This window comes from Pteronotus mesoamericanus, unplaced genomic scaffold, assembly GCF_021234165.1.
Source record: "Pteronotus mesoamericanus isolate MK-2021 breed Mesoamerican mustached bat unplaced genomic scaffold, CSHL_Meso_final contig_347, whole genome shotgun sequence".
Classification (NCBI taxonomy): Eukaryota; Metazoa; Chordata; class Mammalia; order Chiroptera; family Mormoopidae; genus Pteronotus; species Pteronotus mesoamericanus.
In genome coordinates, this window is record NW_026555137.1 from 12,633,594 (window position 1) to 12,646,364 (window position 12,771).

The 12,771-nt window shown below is 52.4% G+C and overlaps 1 protein-coding gene across 1 annotated transcript in view; it reads right to left on the reverse strand.

Annotated features, from left to right (window-relative positions):
* KIF26B (kinesin family member 26B) overlaps window positions 1-12,771 on the reverse strand; it is a 370,054-nt gene that overhangs the window by 46,846 nt on the left and 310,437 nt on the right. The window contains exons 7-9 of the mRNA XM_054576682.1: window positions 10,040-10,133; window positions 8,624-8,886; window positions 5,812-5,995 (exon numbers count right to left, since the gene is read on the reverse strand). Coding sequence (XP_054432657.1) covers window positions 5,812-5,995; window positions 8,624-8,886; window positions 10,040-10,133 — 541 coding nt within the window. The remainder of the gene's footprint in view (window positions 1-5,811; window positions 5,996-8,623; window positions 8,887-10,039; window positions 10,134-12,771) is intronic.

Genomic DNA, 12,771 nt, shown 5'->3' on the forward strand with positions numbered 1-12,771 from the left:
ACAAAGGCACAGTTTAGACTGTGCTGAAGAATAATATTATAAAATACCTATAATTACACCTGCATGACTCAAAATGAGAGTCACATTTAGACAATGGAAACGCGACTCCGCTCTGTACCCACTGGAGTTTCAGCTGTCACTGGATCCTGACTTGCGCATGTGGCGTTGAACCAGGAAGGGTACAAGGCGAGTGAGCGAGGCCACTTGCTATTATCGAGCGTCTTTGTTGCTGGAGGTGGATGGAGAGGAAGTAGCTCTGTGATCGATGAACGAGTAAGGCGCTAATTAGCAGCAGTTAAGAAGCAGGCTCCTTATCGACTTTTCCGCTTTCTGAGGTCACAGCTGCAGGGCTGCAGGAACATAACTCCACCTGCCTTGAGTCGTCCCGTATTTATCTTCCAATATGTATATTCGAAGTCTAGACTTTGCCCACACTGAATTACTCACATTGCTCTACTCTCCCCACAGGAAGCAACATACTAATTCTACCGCACTCCTGCGCTACCGTCCCCGGTGTTCGCTGAGTACCCGGTGGGGCCAGGAAATGCTAAATTCTCCTAACATCCCTCAATTCCTACGATAATCCTGTAATGTGAGAATCAGTTCCATTTTAGAGAGAGGAAGAGGAGGTTCACAGATGTGAAATAAATTGCCTAAGGTCTCGTAGAAGGGGAATAACGCTGAGTGTACCATGAAAGCCCAGAGCGATCTATAAAGCAGGAGGCTCTTGGAACTCATCTTCCCACAATTTAGTGGTTCCCCAACTTCGCCGCACTTTGGAGTCACCTTGGAATCTTCAAAATTAACGTGGACGCCCAGCTCCCATGCCCACGCTGTCTGATTGGACTGATGTGCAGTGTGACAGGGGCATTGGAGTCACTGAAACGCTCTCCAGGTGACTCTCATGTGCTTTGTCACCTGCCCACGTTAGCCAGCGCTTTACGTGGTGAGCGCAGCGCGCTGGTGGCCAGTGCTGACGTCCTCTAGTGAGTCCATGCACTTTTGCTCCCCGCAAATGAGTGAGAGCGAGCAGCTGGATTTCTTCCTAAATCTAATCGCGCCTCTCTTACTTAGTATTGTAGATCAAAATATACTCGAACATTATGGAAACCACTAACATATGCTAGTGGAAAGATGGTTCACGTTTCTAAACTAAATCCCATGCTTTGCAAAGATGTGCTAAAAACGAGTTATTTTTCTTTTAAAAATGATATTAAAAGAGGTGTGAATGAGAAATTATAGAGTGGAAAGAATTTTAAGAATCCAGAAAAAGCCTACACCCAATGGGCTACAAAAAGGTCTTTTAAGTTCCTGAATCGGTTAGAAGAAATTTAAAGCAAAAACCAGAGAGATGGGAGGAAGCAGACCCGCGGGGAAGGAGGAGGGGGACCGAGGCTCAGGGACAGGATCCTGAGCCCCTGAGGTGACACTGCAGGTGAATGTTTCTCCTTCGGAAGCAGCAGGAAGTTGGTTATCTGCTGAGCGTGGTCAGCGGGGACGTGAGGCTTGAGAAGGTTTGGAACCGCCCCTCTGAGGAAGGGGATGGGCAGGCCAAGCGCCATGACTGCGGGGGTTCTGGGCTACGTTGTTTGAAATATTGTCTCCTGGCCAAAGAATTTAAAAATTACGTGACACAAATCTGAAACTATAGCACGGTCATTCCATTACTGGCCAAGGGGGAGATGAGGGCCCCGTAGCAGAGCTCCCACGTGCGGGGCCCTGCCCGCACAGCGCTTTGCTGCGGCGGACAGAGGAGGCCCGCCGGGCCTCCCTTAGGAGCCACGTTCTCTGCTGGACCTCGTCCCTCATCCACCACCCAAATCATGGCTTTCTAGAGCCCTGGACAGAGCATGAGCTGATTCAAGCCTTCCCAAGACACATACAGAGCAGATGGTTGTCAAAAGAAGACTGGGATTAAGGAAATCGTCCGATCAGACTTGTGCACAGGCACTAGTCCGCGGTCACAGTCAGCCCAGCCCACACGTGGCCTCGAGGCTTCCCCCAGAGGCAATGAAGTAAATGAATGAATCGGAGATACAGTGTCGTTCTTGGCCCTGGACAACAGTCTCTTGCAAGCTTTGGTAACTCATCCAAGCGATGCTTTTAAAAACCACCTTTATCAACAGGGCTTGAAACTTCTGCGTCAGGAGCGTATTACCCTGAAGCTACACTAGTCCCATCTTGCTTTAGACCCCTAGAGCTCCTGATCATAAGGACTTTGAGGTCCCTTCGCTGAGGCTGGAATTCCCAAGGGGCTCCTCACCCTTGAAAGATGCCTCTGAGCAAAGAAGGGAGCCTCCATGTCGGGTGAAGAATCTGTCCCACGAATGCCCCCAAAACTTTGTAAACCACGGAAATATTTTAAGCTTAACCTAGTGCTATCTGCAAAACCATGACATATCAGCACAGGATTTTCTTTTCTGTCTTGACTGGCCATGTTTAATAGTTTTGTCTGTGTGGCCCTGTGTGTACGTGTGTGTGTATAAAACACGTTACGTGTGTGTAAGTTTCAGGTGCGTGTGTATACATGGGGTGTTTACTTCTTGCCCCAGAGACTCTTTGCCTCCATCACCTGTGCATCTAATGGCCGGTTAACAGAACACACTGCTCCCCGCCTCCCTGCAGGGTGGCTAATGAATAAATTTCCCCTTAATTGAGTTCTGGCTGCCAAGTCCATAGAGGTTATTCCTTACATATAAGTAAACAAAATTTCCATTTTAAACAACAGTCCAATCTCCTCATTACATTTAAATGGATATGAATGCACAGAAGCCAAGCCAGCCATGGGCTGGGAGGCCACGTGCCCACTGGCCTGACTCTCTTCCCCACAAGGGGCCAGGTGCGGGGGCAGGCAGGTGACCTCCAGAGCCAGTGGTGCTGCCCCCGACACCTGCCTGGCCTCCCGCCCTCCTTCGCTCTCATCTGTAGCTACATTAGAAAGCACCCAAAGAAGTTTTGGAAAAGCCATTAATAGTACTTGCCTTTTTCTTTAACCTGAATTTATTATTTAAAAGCTATTCGCTTCCACAATTTATAAATAGGAAGAAGATGAGTTTGAAGTTAAATATTTAATAAGCGCCCAGGACTGGGTATAAGTGCAGACTTCGGGTAGAATAGCCCATGCTTTTGCGGAAGCCGAATTTTAAGTTCTCACGGTTGAAATAATTTCATTAACTGCTTCTTTGTTTTCAAGAGCCCTCCCTATTTTCGGATTCCAAATGGAGAGCAGAACTCTGAAGTGAAAAGTGAAAAATCAAAAACAGAGTTGTTTTCAGCTTGGTCTGCAATCTCCCGGGGGGAGGCGGTCACCCTACCTCCCCAGTTTTCCACTCAACACCATTTGGAAGCCATTTGGCTCAAGAGTCAGATCTTCTGTGAGTCACCCTCTGCCAAAAGTACAGGAATTCAGTGCAGGCTCTGATTATTTTTATTATTATTATTATTGACAGCTTAAAAGAATAAAATAAACATTTTTCAGACTCCCGCATTCACGCGGCTAAAACTCAGCCTGGGGGAAGAAAAACAAAACCTTTTGGGGACGGGATTTAAAGCTGGCTCCCAGATGGTTAGGAGAAGTGTGGGTAGAATCCTGTTCCTCGTTTCAAAGGTCTGGATCCTCTCATCCCCATCCTAACCCCTCGCTTCCTTCTTTAAGAAAGTTTTTCTAAGTGGAAATGCCATCCACATTGTGAGCTTTTCCTTGAGGATCCATCTCCCCTGAAAGATTCCCATTCCAAATATTTTGCTCACCCCCAGTTGGCCCTTTCTTGCCATTGTGGGCTGCCCCAAGAGACTGGTCTGCTGGTCTGTGGCCCTGGGCGCCCAGGGCACGCAAGTGAGGGCCAGGGCAGGTGGCCAAGGCTGCCGGTCAGAGCCGCGAAGCCTCGGCCCGGGCAGTGGGACTCCAGCCCAGGTGAGATTTCCGTCCTGAGGGGAGGGGTACGGGGCACATCTTTAGGCCAAGTTGAAACTAAATGAGTAAGCAGCATGCGAATAAGCGAACGAGTACACACAACCACACAGATCACTCCCAGATGTGTTGTGCTAAATGAAAGATCCAGACACAAGGTCACGCATGGACCCTGTGATTCCATTTACATGATATTCTGGATTAAGGCAACACTATAAGGACAAAGTCAGGTCAGTGGCTGTCAGGGGCTGAAGAAGGGGCTGGCTTCACGAGACTAGAGGGAACTTGACGTGGTGTGGCTTCGTTCTGTATCTTGATAGCGGTGGTAGTTGCACAACTATAAAGATTTCCTAATTTATCTAATTATTTTTTTCATAAAAAGTGTAAGTATTACTGAGTGTAAATTATGCCTCATTAAAGCTGAATTGAAATACCTATGGAGTAAAGGAACGAGGGCAGAAGCCTGGGTCAACAGAGGCGTTGAGATGGGGGAGGGGAAGAACATCCACTTGGGGGCAACAGACACCCCCAAGAACTATCGCCAGGACACTGGCGTCCAGGACTTTGGGCAACAAGGGACATGAGAGAAGTTGGGGAGCCCATCCCCAGCCTCCAGCTGGGTGTCTCAATTCCAGGCTCCATCGCCGATCAGGTGGGTCGACTGCCTCTGTGTTAGGTCAAGTCGTGTCACAATTTCCAGCCACAAAAGTTAGTGTCCTCACTCAAGGGTTTTTTGTTTGTTTGTTTGGTTTTTGTTTGTTTTTTGTTTTTGGTATTGAGCTTTCTTGAGACAATTGTTCAGAAAGCACTGGGGGCCGGCTGCCTGTGTTCTAAAAGCCCTTATAGAAGTGGACGCTGAGAGACGGTGGGAGCTGCCGCCCGGCCGGCCCCGCCTGAGGGGTCTGAGAAAGCCCAGTGAGGTCAACGGGCCACCTTGCCCACGGTCCCCAATCCCACCTGAGGAACTCGGCTGAGGGCTGGCACCCAGGTGCTGAGGGGCCATAGGCACTGCTCGCCAGTCAAAGCCTGGAGCCCGCGCCCAGGTCGGTGAGGTCTGATGCAGCCCAAGGAGTCTGCGTAGCCACAGAGCGGGCTCCCAGCAGTGCGGCCGCCACAGGGACCGGGTCTGGCTATTTACCGGGAAGTATCACTGATGGGCGGCTCCTGAGGGAGGGAGGCAGCCAGAGTCTGGTCACTCACTCAACTGTTTGACCTGCAGGCTCCTTAAAAAGTACAAGCTGGGTTTTTTGGGGTCCACGCAGTAGACTCAAGCTAATGATTAATAACATTGCCAGGATGCTCTGGTGGAAAAAAGCTGTTTTTTAAAGATAAGCACTTTTAAGGTGCGTGAACCGAAAGATACCATTAAGCAGCTGTTTTGTTGCTTCTTTTTTTTTTAATCCTCACTCAAAGATATGCTTATTGATTTTTTAGAGAGGGGGAAGGGAAGGAGAAAGAGAGGGGAGAAACCTCAATGTGAGAGGGAAACATCAATTGGTTGCCTCTTGTATATATCCACCTGGACCAGGGATTGAACCTGGAACCTAGATATATGCCCTGACTGGGAATCAAACCCATGACCTTTCGGTTTATAAGATAACGCTCTAACCGACTCAACCACACTGGCCGGGGCGATTTTGCTTTTTCAAAACCCTGTTCTCTCACATCCCCATGGCAATTACATTCACAAATTATCTTTACCAAAGCAAACCCTCTTCCCTGAGACAATTCAAAAGTAAACTTCAGCCCAGACTCAACAACAACCTTGAGTCACAGGTCAGTGGGACTCGAGACGCGTGAGATGGTGCCACGTGAACAAAAGCTCACGGTGGCCCCGCCAAGGGGCCTCTCGCCAGGGCGAGGGCTGGGGAGGAGGCGCAAGGGGAGGGACGGGGACTTACTTCCCCCTTTCCCGCTCTTCTCCATCCGGTACTGGTAGATGTGCAGGGTGAAGAGCATGTGGGAGTTGCGGTGGTCGTCCTCGTCGCAGTCCTGCTGGTTGCCCCGGCGTGAGGCGATGGCGGCGTCCAGGAAGAAGGCGGCCTTCTCTGCGGTGGGCGCCCGCAGCTCGCTCTGGTTCTGCAGCTGGAAGACACAAGCCCGAGCTGACGCTGCGGCGCGAGGAGGGCCCGCCGGCCCCCCGCGCCTGGCTGTCTGTCCAGCATGGCGATGCTCCCCGCCTCACTAAGGCCCGAGGTCCTTCCAGGACAGGGTCCTACAGGCATGCGCAACGCGCAGCTTAAGTCATTCATTTCGGAAGACTCACATTGTGCACACGGATTGGATGACACACATTTTTACTCATTTACAGCTTAGGTAGAATCTGTCAATAGCAGGTGTGGAAAGCAAATGGATGTGTCTGAATGGGAGCAGAGGACAGCTCACCAACATGCGGGCAGCCCGTTGACCTAAGAACTGCACCCCGATTTCCGAGATCAGATGGCTGGACACAGGCGTGACTTTCATCAATGGCATGGGTGTCCCAAAGCAGTGACAGGACTTGGTTAGCTTTAGCCCAACGCTCATTTTTCCCCAGCTGTTTAATTAAAGCCAATTATAGACCACAGTGACTGGCATACTGATAAGCAAGAAGTGTCAAAGATGTATGAAAACACCCAAGACACTTGAATGTCTCATCTATATCATTTAAAAAATATCTTAGTAAATCCACGTGTTTGGCAAACTCCTTAATTGACTGGGGAGAGCACTGTGGGCAACACAAAGACCCCTTGGCCATCACCGTAAACCTTAATCAGAACAGGTTTTACTGGCCCTCCCTTTTGGGGCGGGGGCGGGGAGAAAAGAGAATTCATTTTGTCTGATTTATTCAAAGAGATGATTTGCGGTGTATGTTTTAGGGTCGGTACAAATTGTGAAAATTTTCTACTCTGAAATTTTTTTTTTGCCTTCAGTTATGCTGACCTTTCACCTACATGGAACTTGGTTAATGGAGAAGCGAATGGACGTTATCGCACACTTGAGTGTCTTGGTGACTCTTGGAGCAGGAGCTGTGGGTGGGGGGCACTGTTTTCCACCACACATGCTGTGACGAGACCATCTGAGCATGTTTCCTGCTTCAGAACAGTGGTTCTCAAAGGGTGGTCCCTGGACCACCGGCAGCATCACCACCTGGGATCTTGTTAGAGATGCCTGTTCTGCAGCTCTACCCAAGGACTAGTGAACCAGAAAATCTAGGGGTGGAGCCCAGTGATCTGTGCTTTAACAAGTCCTCCTGGTGACTCTGATAAAGACTAAAGTTTGAGAACCACAGATTAAGGTTTTCATGACCAGCTAGTGTGCATTCATATTAGGTTCCACATCCAAATGGTATCTGAAGCATTTGTTAAAACTGAGCAGCCAGTTGTAGTCTGACATAGTACCTGCCCTTTGGGAGTTGCCAAGAACTAACAAGGCAATCACAATATCACTGCCACGGGTGTCCTAGTGACCTCAGGAGAAACATCTAAGAGGGCTTCCTGGAAGAAGTGACATCTCACTGAGACCTAAAGGATAAGGAGTTAGCCAGGTGAAGAACCAGAGGGGAGGAGGAAAATTCCATGCACAAGGAACAGCATGTGCAAAGGCAGAGAGGTAAGAGGGGGTGCGGTTGGTGCCTTAGAGCTTTGCTACTGAGAGTGTCGTCAGTCCCTGGGACATTTGTTCGAAATAAATGCAAGATCAAGGCCCCCAGCCCAGACCTGCTGAGCCAGAATCTGCATCTTAACAAGTTCCCCAGGGAGTCATACGCACACTGAAGTCTGAGGGGCCCTACTTTCTTAGCAGAGTGAAGTGTAATTTAAAAGGAGTGTGGCAAGGAGGGGAGTGGTCAGAGATGACGCTGGAAAGGCAGAAAGGTACACACAGGGCCTTGTAAGTCATGGGACGGAGGGTTCACAACGGAAATAGAAGGAGCCGAGCTGGCGGGGAACACGGTCAGGTGCGAGAAGGCAGGGGACTGTCACTTGTGGAAACAATCCTGCTTAGGAGTGAGGCAGGTACAAACCGAACCTTCCATCTAAAAAAGGGGGCATCGAATGAAACTGAAAAAGACAGCGTGCTGCCAGCAATGGGAAGAATTGATTGCTGTGGACGTGAAGCAGGCTGCTCAGAGTCATGCCGACATCAATAGTCCAACGCCAAGAGCGAAACGCAGGAAACAGGTGTGACACCCTGGAAAGGCGACTCGGAGCTTCTCTTGGCTTCCACCATTCTAGCAATTACATCATGGTACTAATTAGAAAGTGGTTATTAGTTTTTCCTACAGCACTCCTAAGCCGGCTGCAAACCCGTGCCAGAAAAACAGTTTATAGAGCCATACACAGCCCCAGTAATGGCTGTAGCTATTTGTGCAGAGCAGTAAATATTTCGGTTTGCTGTTAAACAAAAAAAGGAGTGTACTTTTCCCCCTCCCTGAAAGGGGCGTAAAGAAAGTAGATTCAATTTCCTCAAAATGCTACAACAATTGGGATTCCTGCTCATTGTCAATTAGGTTCAAGGTACAAATATTTAGGTTGGGCGAGCAGATGGCCCCACAGCTGGCGGCCATAAAGTTCCAGTCCCCTTTAACGTAAACGCCCGCGAGGCTCCTGGTGGATATGTCAGTTCACCCGTCAGCGGCTGAGTGCCCCAGCCACAGAGGCGGGGGGCGGGGAGCGGGGGGGGCGCGGGGTGGGGGAGCCTCCTCGGCGCCAGCCAAGCCCCGGGAGCAGTCACCTGCGTGCCACAGATGGGGTCCTCGCAGAGGTACACGCCCGGGGACTGGCCGTCCTGCAGGCTGCCCGTGGCCACCTCGGACAGCAGGTCCCGCAGGTTCTCTTCTTTGCCCCACACCTCCACGGCCGAGATCCGGACGGAGAAGCGGGCCCCGGTCTTTTCTTTCCGCTCGTTGATCAGCTTGAAGAGCCAGGAGATGGCGCAGGGGATGATGCCGAGGTTCTGCATGGAGTCGTCTTTTCCGATCATGGTGTAGGATTTTCCTGGGGGCGGGGGCGGGGAGGACAAGGGAAGAAAGAACGGCAGTTTGAGCGTCCAGGGGTCGTTTTGCAGTCTCAGGAGCAGGTGCCAAGGATGCGGGAGGAAGGCACGGAGGTGTGGGGGAAGGGGAGAGAAGAAATGAAAAGGTGGGCGGAACAGCCAGCCCTTGACGGTAACACAAAGAGCTTTCCGAGTCCTTCTGGTTAAATGGCTACAACAAAGTTCCCCACCCCACCCCAAATACCACAAACTACCCCTTTCTGCATAGTTTTACACAGAGTGGGGAGGCGGAGGCCGTTCATCGCTATCGCCACCCCGCAGATTAAATCCACCTACTTACACTTTATACCCTTTCTCAAGTGAAATGCTGTGTATGTTTTTATAGCATGAGCAAGGTCCATGCAAACCTGGATCACTGCTCTGATCAGAGATGAGGAAGAGAAGGAAGGGGTGGGAAGGCCAAGTGGCCGTGGGGCGGAAAGGGCTTTCTGCCCGGGCCTGGGCCTGGCCTGCACCATCTCTGTTGACCTGTCAACCAAGGGACAGTGTTTGGAGCGCCCCCAAATTACAAAGCTGTCGCGCACGTACAGGAGGCCTGGCGAGCAGATGGCCACGGGCCAGGGTGAAGGCTCCGGGGCGCTGAGCTGCCCCCTCCCAGGCGCCCCGCACAGCAGTGTCCTGACAGCTGGGGGCTGGGAGCAGGGGTGGCCGGCAGGCTCTCCCCTGACGGGCCCCGCCAGGGTCTGGACTTTGCTTAGAGCCGCTCCTCTACCTTTAGGTCGGCTCCATCGCCAACCCAAATCCTCCTGTTTGGGGGGTGGGGGGCTCTCTGCTTCCCAACAGCCCCCGCTCAGGAAATGGACATTTTCCTGCCAGGCTTTCTGGGCATGACCCTGACCTGGGGTCAAATGGGAAGAGCCCTGCTGGACACCTCTGTTCATCTTTGAACTTGAAGCCTTTCCCAGGTGACTGGGTATCCACTTCGAATGGAAATCTCCATTTCAAAAGCAGAAATGATCATTCATGGTCATTTAATTCAGCACCTAAGGGAGATGACCTTTCCTTTCGCCTAAGGACTCTGGGACCACAGAGAAGAATGAGCGGGGTGATCGGGGACCCAACGTGCAAGGACGGAAAAGCCCGGCTCTCACTGACCCAGCTTGGCGTGGCCGAAGCAGAACACGCAGCCGTCGGCCCCATTGACCACGGACTGGATCACTTCCGCCACGGTCCCAGCACACACTTCTGCCTGCAGACACAGGAGAGACATGTGGTGAGCAGACCATCAGTCACGGAAATGCGAGCCCGCCTTCCTGGGGCGCGGGTTCCTGGCATTCCCAGACGGGTGCTCAGTCCCCCCGGTACCTCCCGCCCCGAGCTGGCCTGAGCGTTTCACGTGTTAACTGCAAACCTCCCTTCTGCTAGTTTCTGGGACATTTCGGCTGCTGTCTGTGGACCAGGCAGGACCTGGCCGGCATGGGAACAGAGGGTGTTTTCATGGACCCATGCCCCTCCCCCCTCTGCTGCCGCTCTGGCCTTTGGATGAGGCATTTAGAATTTCCATGTGCTCTCTGCTACCTAGGTCCTTCCTTTACACACACATCTCTTCCTCATAATACGGGCCGGTGCTGTTAGAGGGAAGAAGGTGACCTGCCATTTCAGCAAAGTGACCTTGAGAAACACTGTACTTCTAATATAAGCAGGTGTGTGGCGTCTGTCCGCTTTCTCCCCGGTCTCCTTCCTTTCTCAATCTGCATCCTCCTCTTTCCAAAACCAGCCTTTCCTTCCTTTCTCCACAGATATTCCATTCCACACAGACAAACCCTTTACAAATAAAACACGTGCGTTCACTCCTGAGGTAGGAGTCAGGCTCCTGGGGACTTTCTGTGCTTCCCCACTAACAGCCAGTCACACAGTGCTCTGTCAGCAATAAGGACACAGTCAGTTTTGTGGAGCAAGTTGGGGCTCTGGGGACTCTCTCTGGTCAGCCCCCGAGGCTCACACACAGCAGAAGGACAGGATTGTTTGCTATGCGCTGCGGCCTTCGATTCCGCCTGCGCCGCCACCAGGTCTCTCGGAGACATCCAGAGGCTGTGTGGACAGGGCCCCGCAGCCGGCTGGGCAGGAGGCCTCCCGGTAGCGGCCTGCACACCGCAGCCCCGGCAACACAATGAACCTCAGCGCTCAGAAATCAACTCTCTCCCCAGCCGACATGGAAGAACCACTCCCCACCACCGTGGGCACCTCCTCCGCGAAGGGGACAGCAGGACAGGGGCAGGCACCGCAGGATCTCTCATACGCCCAGGCCCCAGGCCCCGTGAGCCTGGCACGGACGCCCCAAAACTGAGGCTGTAGAATCTTAAGGGGATTTGCCAGGGGCTGAATGAACTCTGCCTTCTTTGGACAGAAAGGGAGACAGGGGTGAGGGGCTGGGAGTCGACCCCGATCCACCCGTGTACTGCATCAGAGTCAAGGTCAGCAGGGAGTGTGGGGTGCGTATGGGCCAAAGCGCCATCCCCGAGCCACCCATGCCCTGGCCTGACAGAGGAGACAGGGCAGGCGGCCTCCCCTGGCCCGGCACCCACCGAGAAGTGTGGGGAGTGAGCCGTGCGCCAGAAGGCGACAACGGCCCCGGGAGGCTGTGGGCTGCTTCCCCGGGGCCCAGAGGCGCAGGCGGCCTTCCTGGGCGCAGACCCCACGGCCAAGGCCAAGTCCGCGGGAAGCCTCTGCTCCCCCGCAGGTCGGATTCTCCGCGCCCCCCACCCACAGACTGAAACCCAGTGGGACGGCATCAGGAGGTGGGCGCCGTGGGCGGGGACTGGGTCAAGGGGAGGGAGCCCTCGGGAACGGGAGAGCGCCCTGGCCCCTTCCGCCACGTGAGGACACAGCGAGAAGACGCAGCTTATGAACCCGGAGGGGGCTCTCCCCAGGCACTAAACTTGCCAGCACCTTGATCTCAGACTTCCGGCCTCTGGAACCATGAGAAAGAAATTTCTGCTGTTTATAAGCCACCCAGTCTGCGCTGTTTTGTTACAGCAGCTCAAGTGGACGGAGGTGCCTCCCCAAAGCCAGGCCCAGCAGCGGCCTGCCCCGTATACTGAAGGGTATATGGATGGTGCTGAGGGCAGAGAAAGCAACATCCCTCACTGTCCGGGGCCACGAACGCGGCCAGCAGCAAGGCCCTCAGAGCACAGGCCGCCCTGCACGCTGCCTGGCTTCCCTGCTTCGGAGGCTAGAAGGTGCTCACCCTGTGAGGTGGGCTGAGGCTGGGCACGGCCAGCGGCCTGATATTTGTATCAGAAATGCTGGTTCAACAGTAAAAAAAGAATTCGCCCTTGTTGAGCACTGCCTGTGTTCTCAGCACCTCGAGTGTATCAATTCAGGGACTCACGACGGCCCGAAGAGATACATCGAGTTCCGTCTTCATTCTGCAGATGAGGGCACTGAGGGCCTGGAGCCATTCAGTGACCTGTCCGAGGACACACTGCGAGGAAAAGGTGGGTAAAATGACAGGTGGCCAAAGGTACGGCACCTTCTGGAGCAGGACACAGAGAGGTCAAGGGGGAGACTCTAGAACAGAGGTCTGCTCAGGAAAGGGACTAGGAACAAGAGACTTCCGCTTTGAGACTCAGTGTCCTTGTCTGTCATGTGAAAGTAACAATGCCTCCCTCTCCCACTCCATAGAATTCTAGAAAGAATAAATGGGTCAATGCACAGGGAAGTTCTTGAAAACGGTACATGTTCTTGAAATGTAGCTTATTATACATAGTATTGGACACTTTAGCAAAGGTAAGGCATTCTAAAGTGAGTGCCTCTGTAATATTGAGCAGGCAAGCTCTGTAACCAAGTACGAAATGTAAATAAAGACTAGCAATTAAAAACGGCTC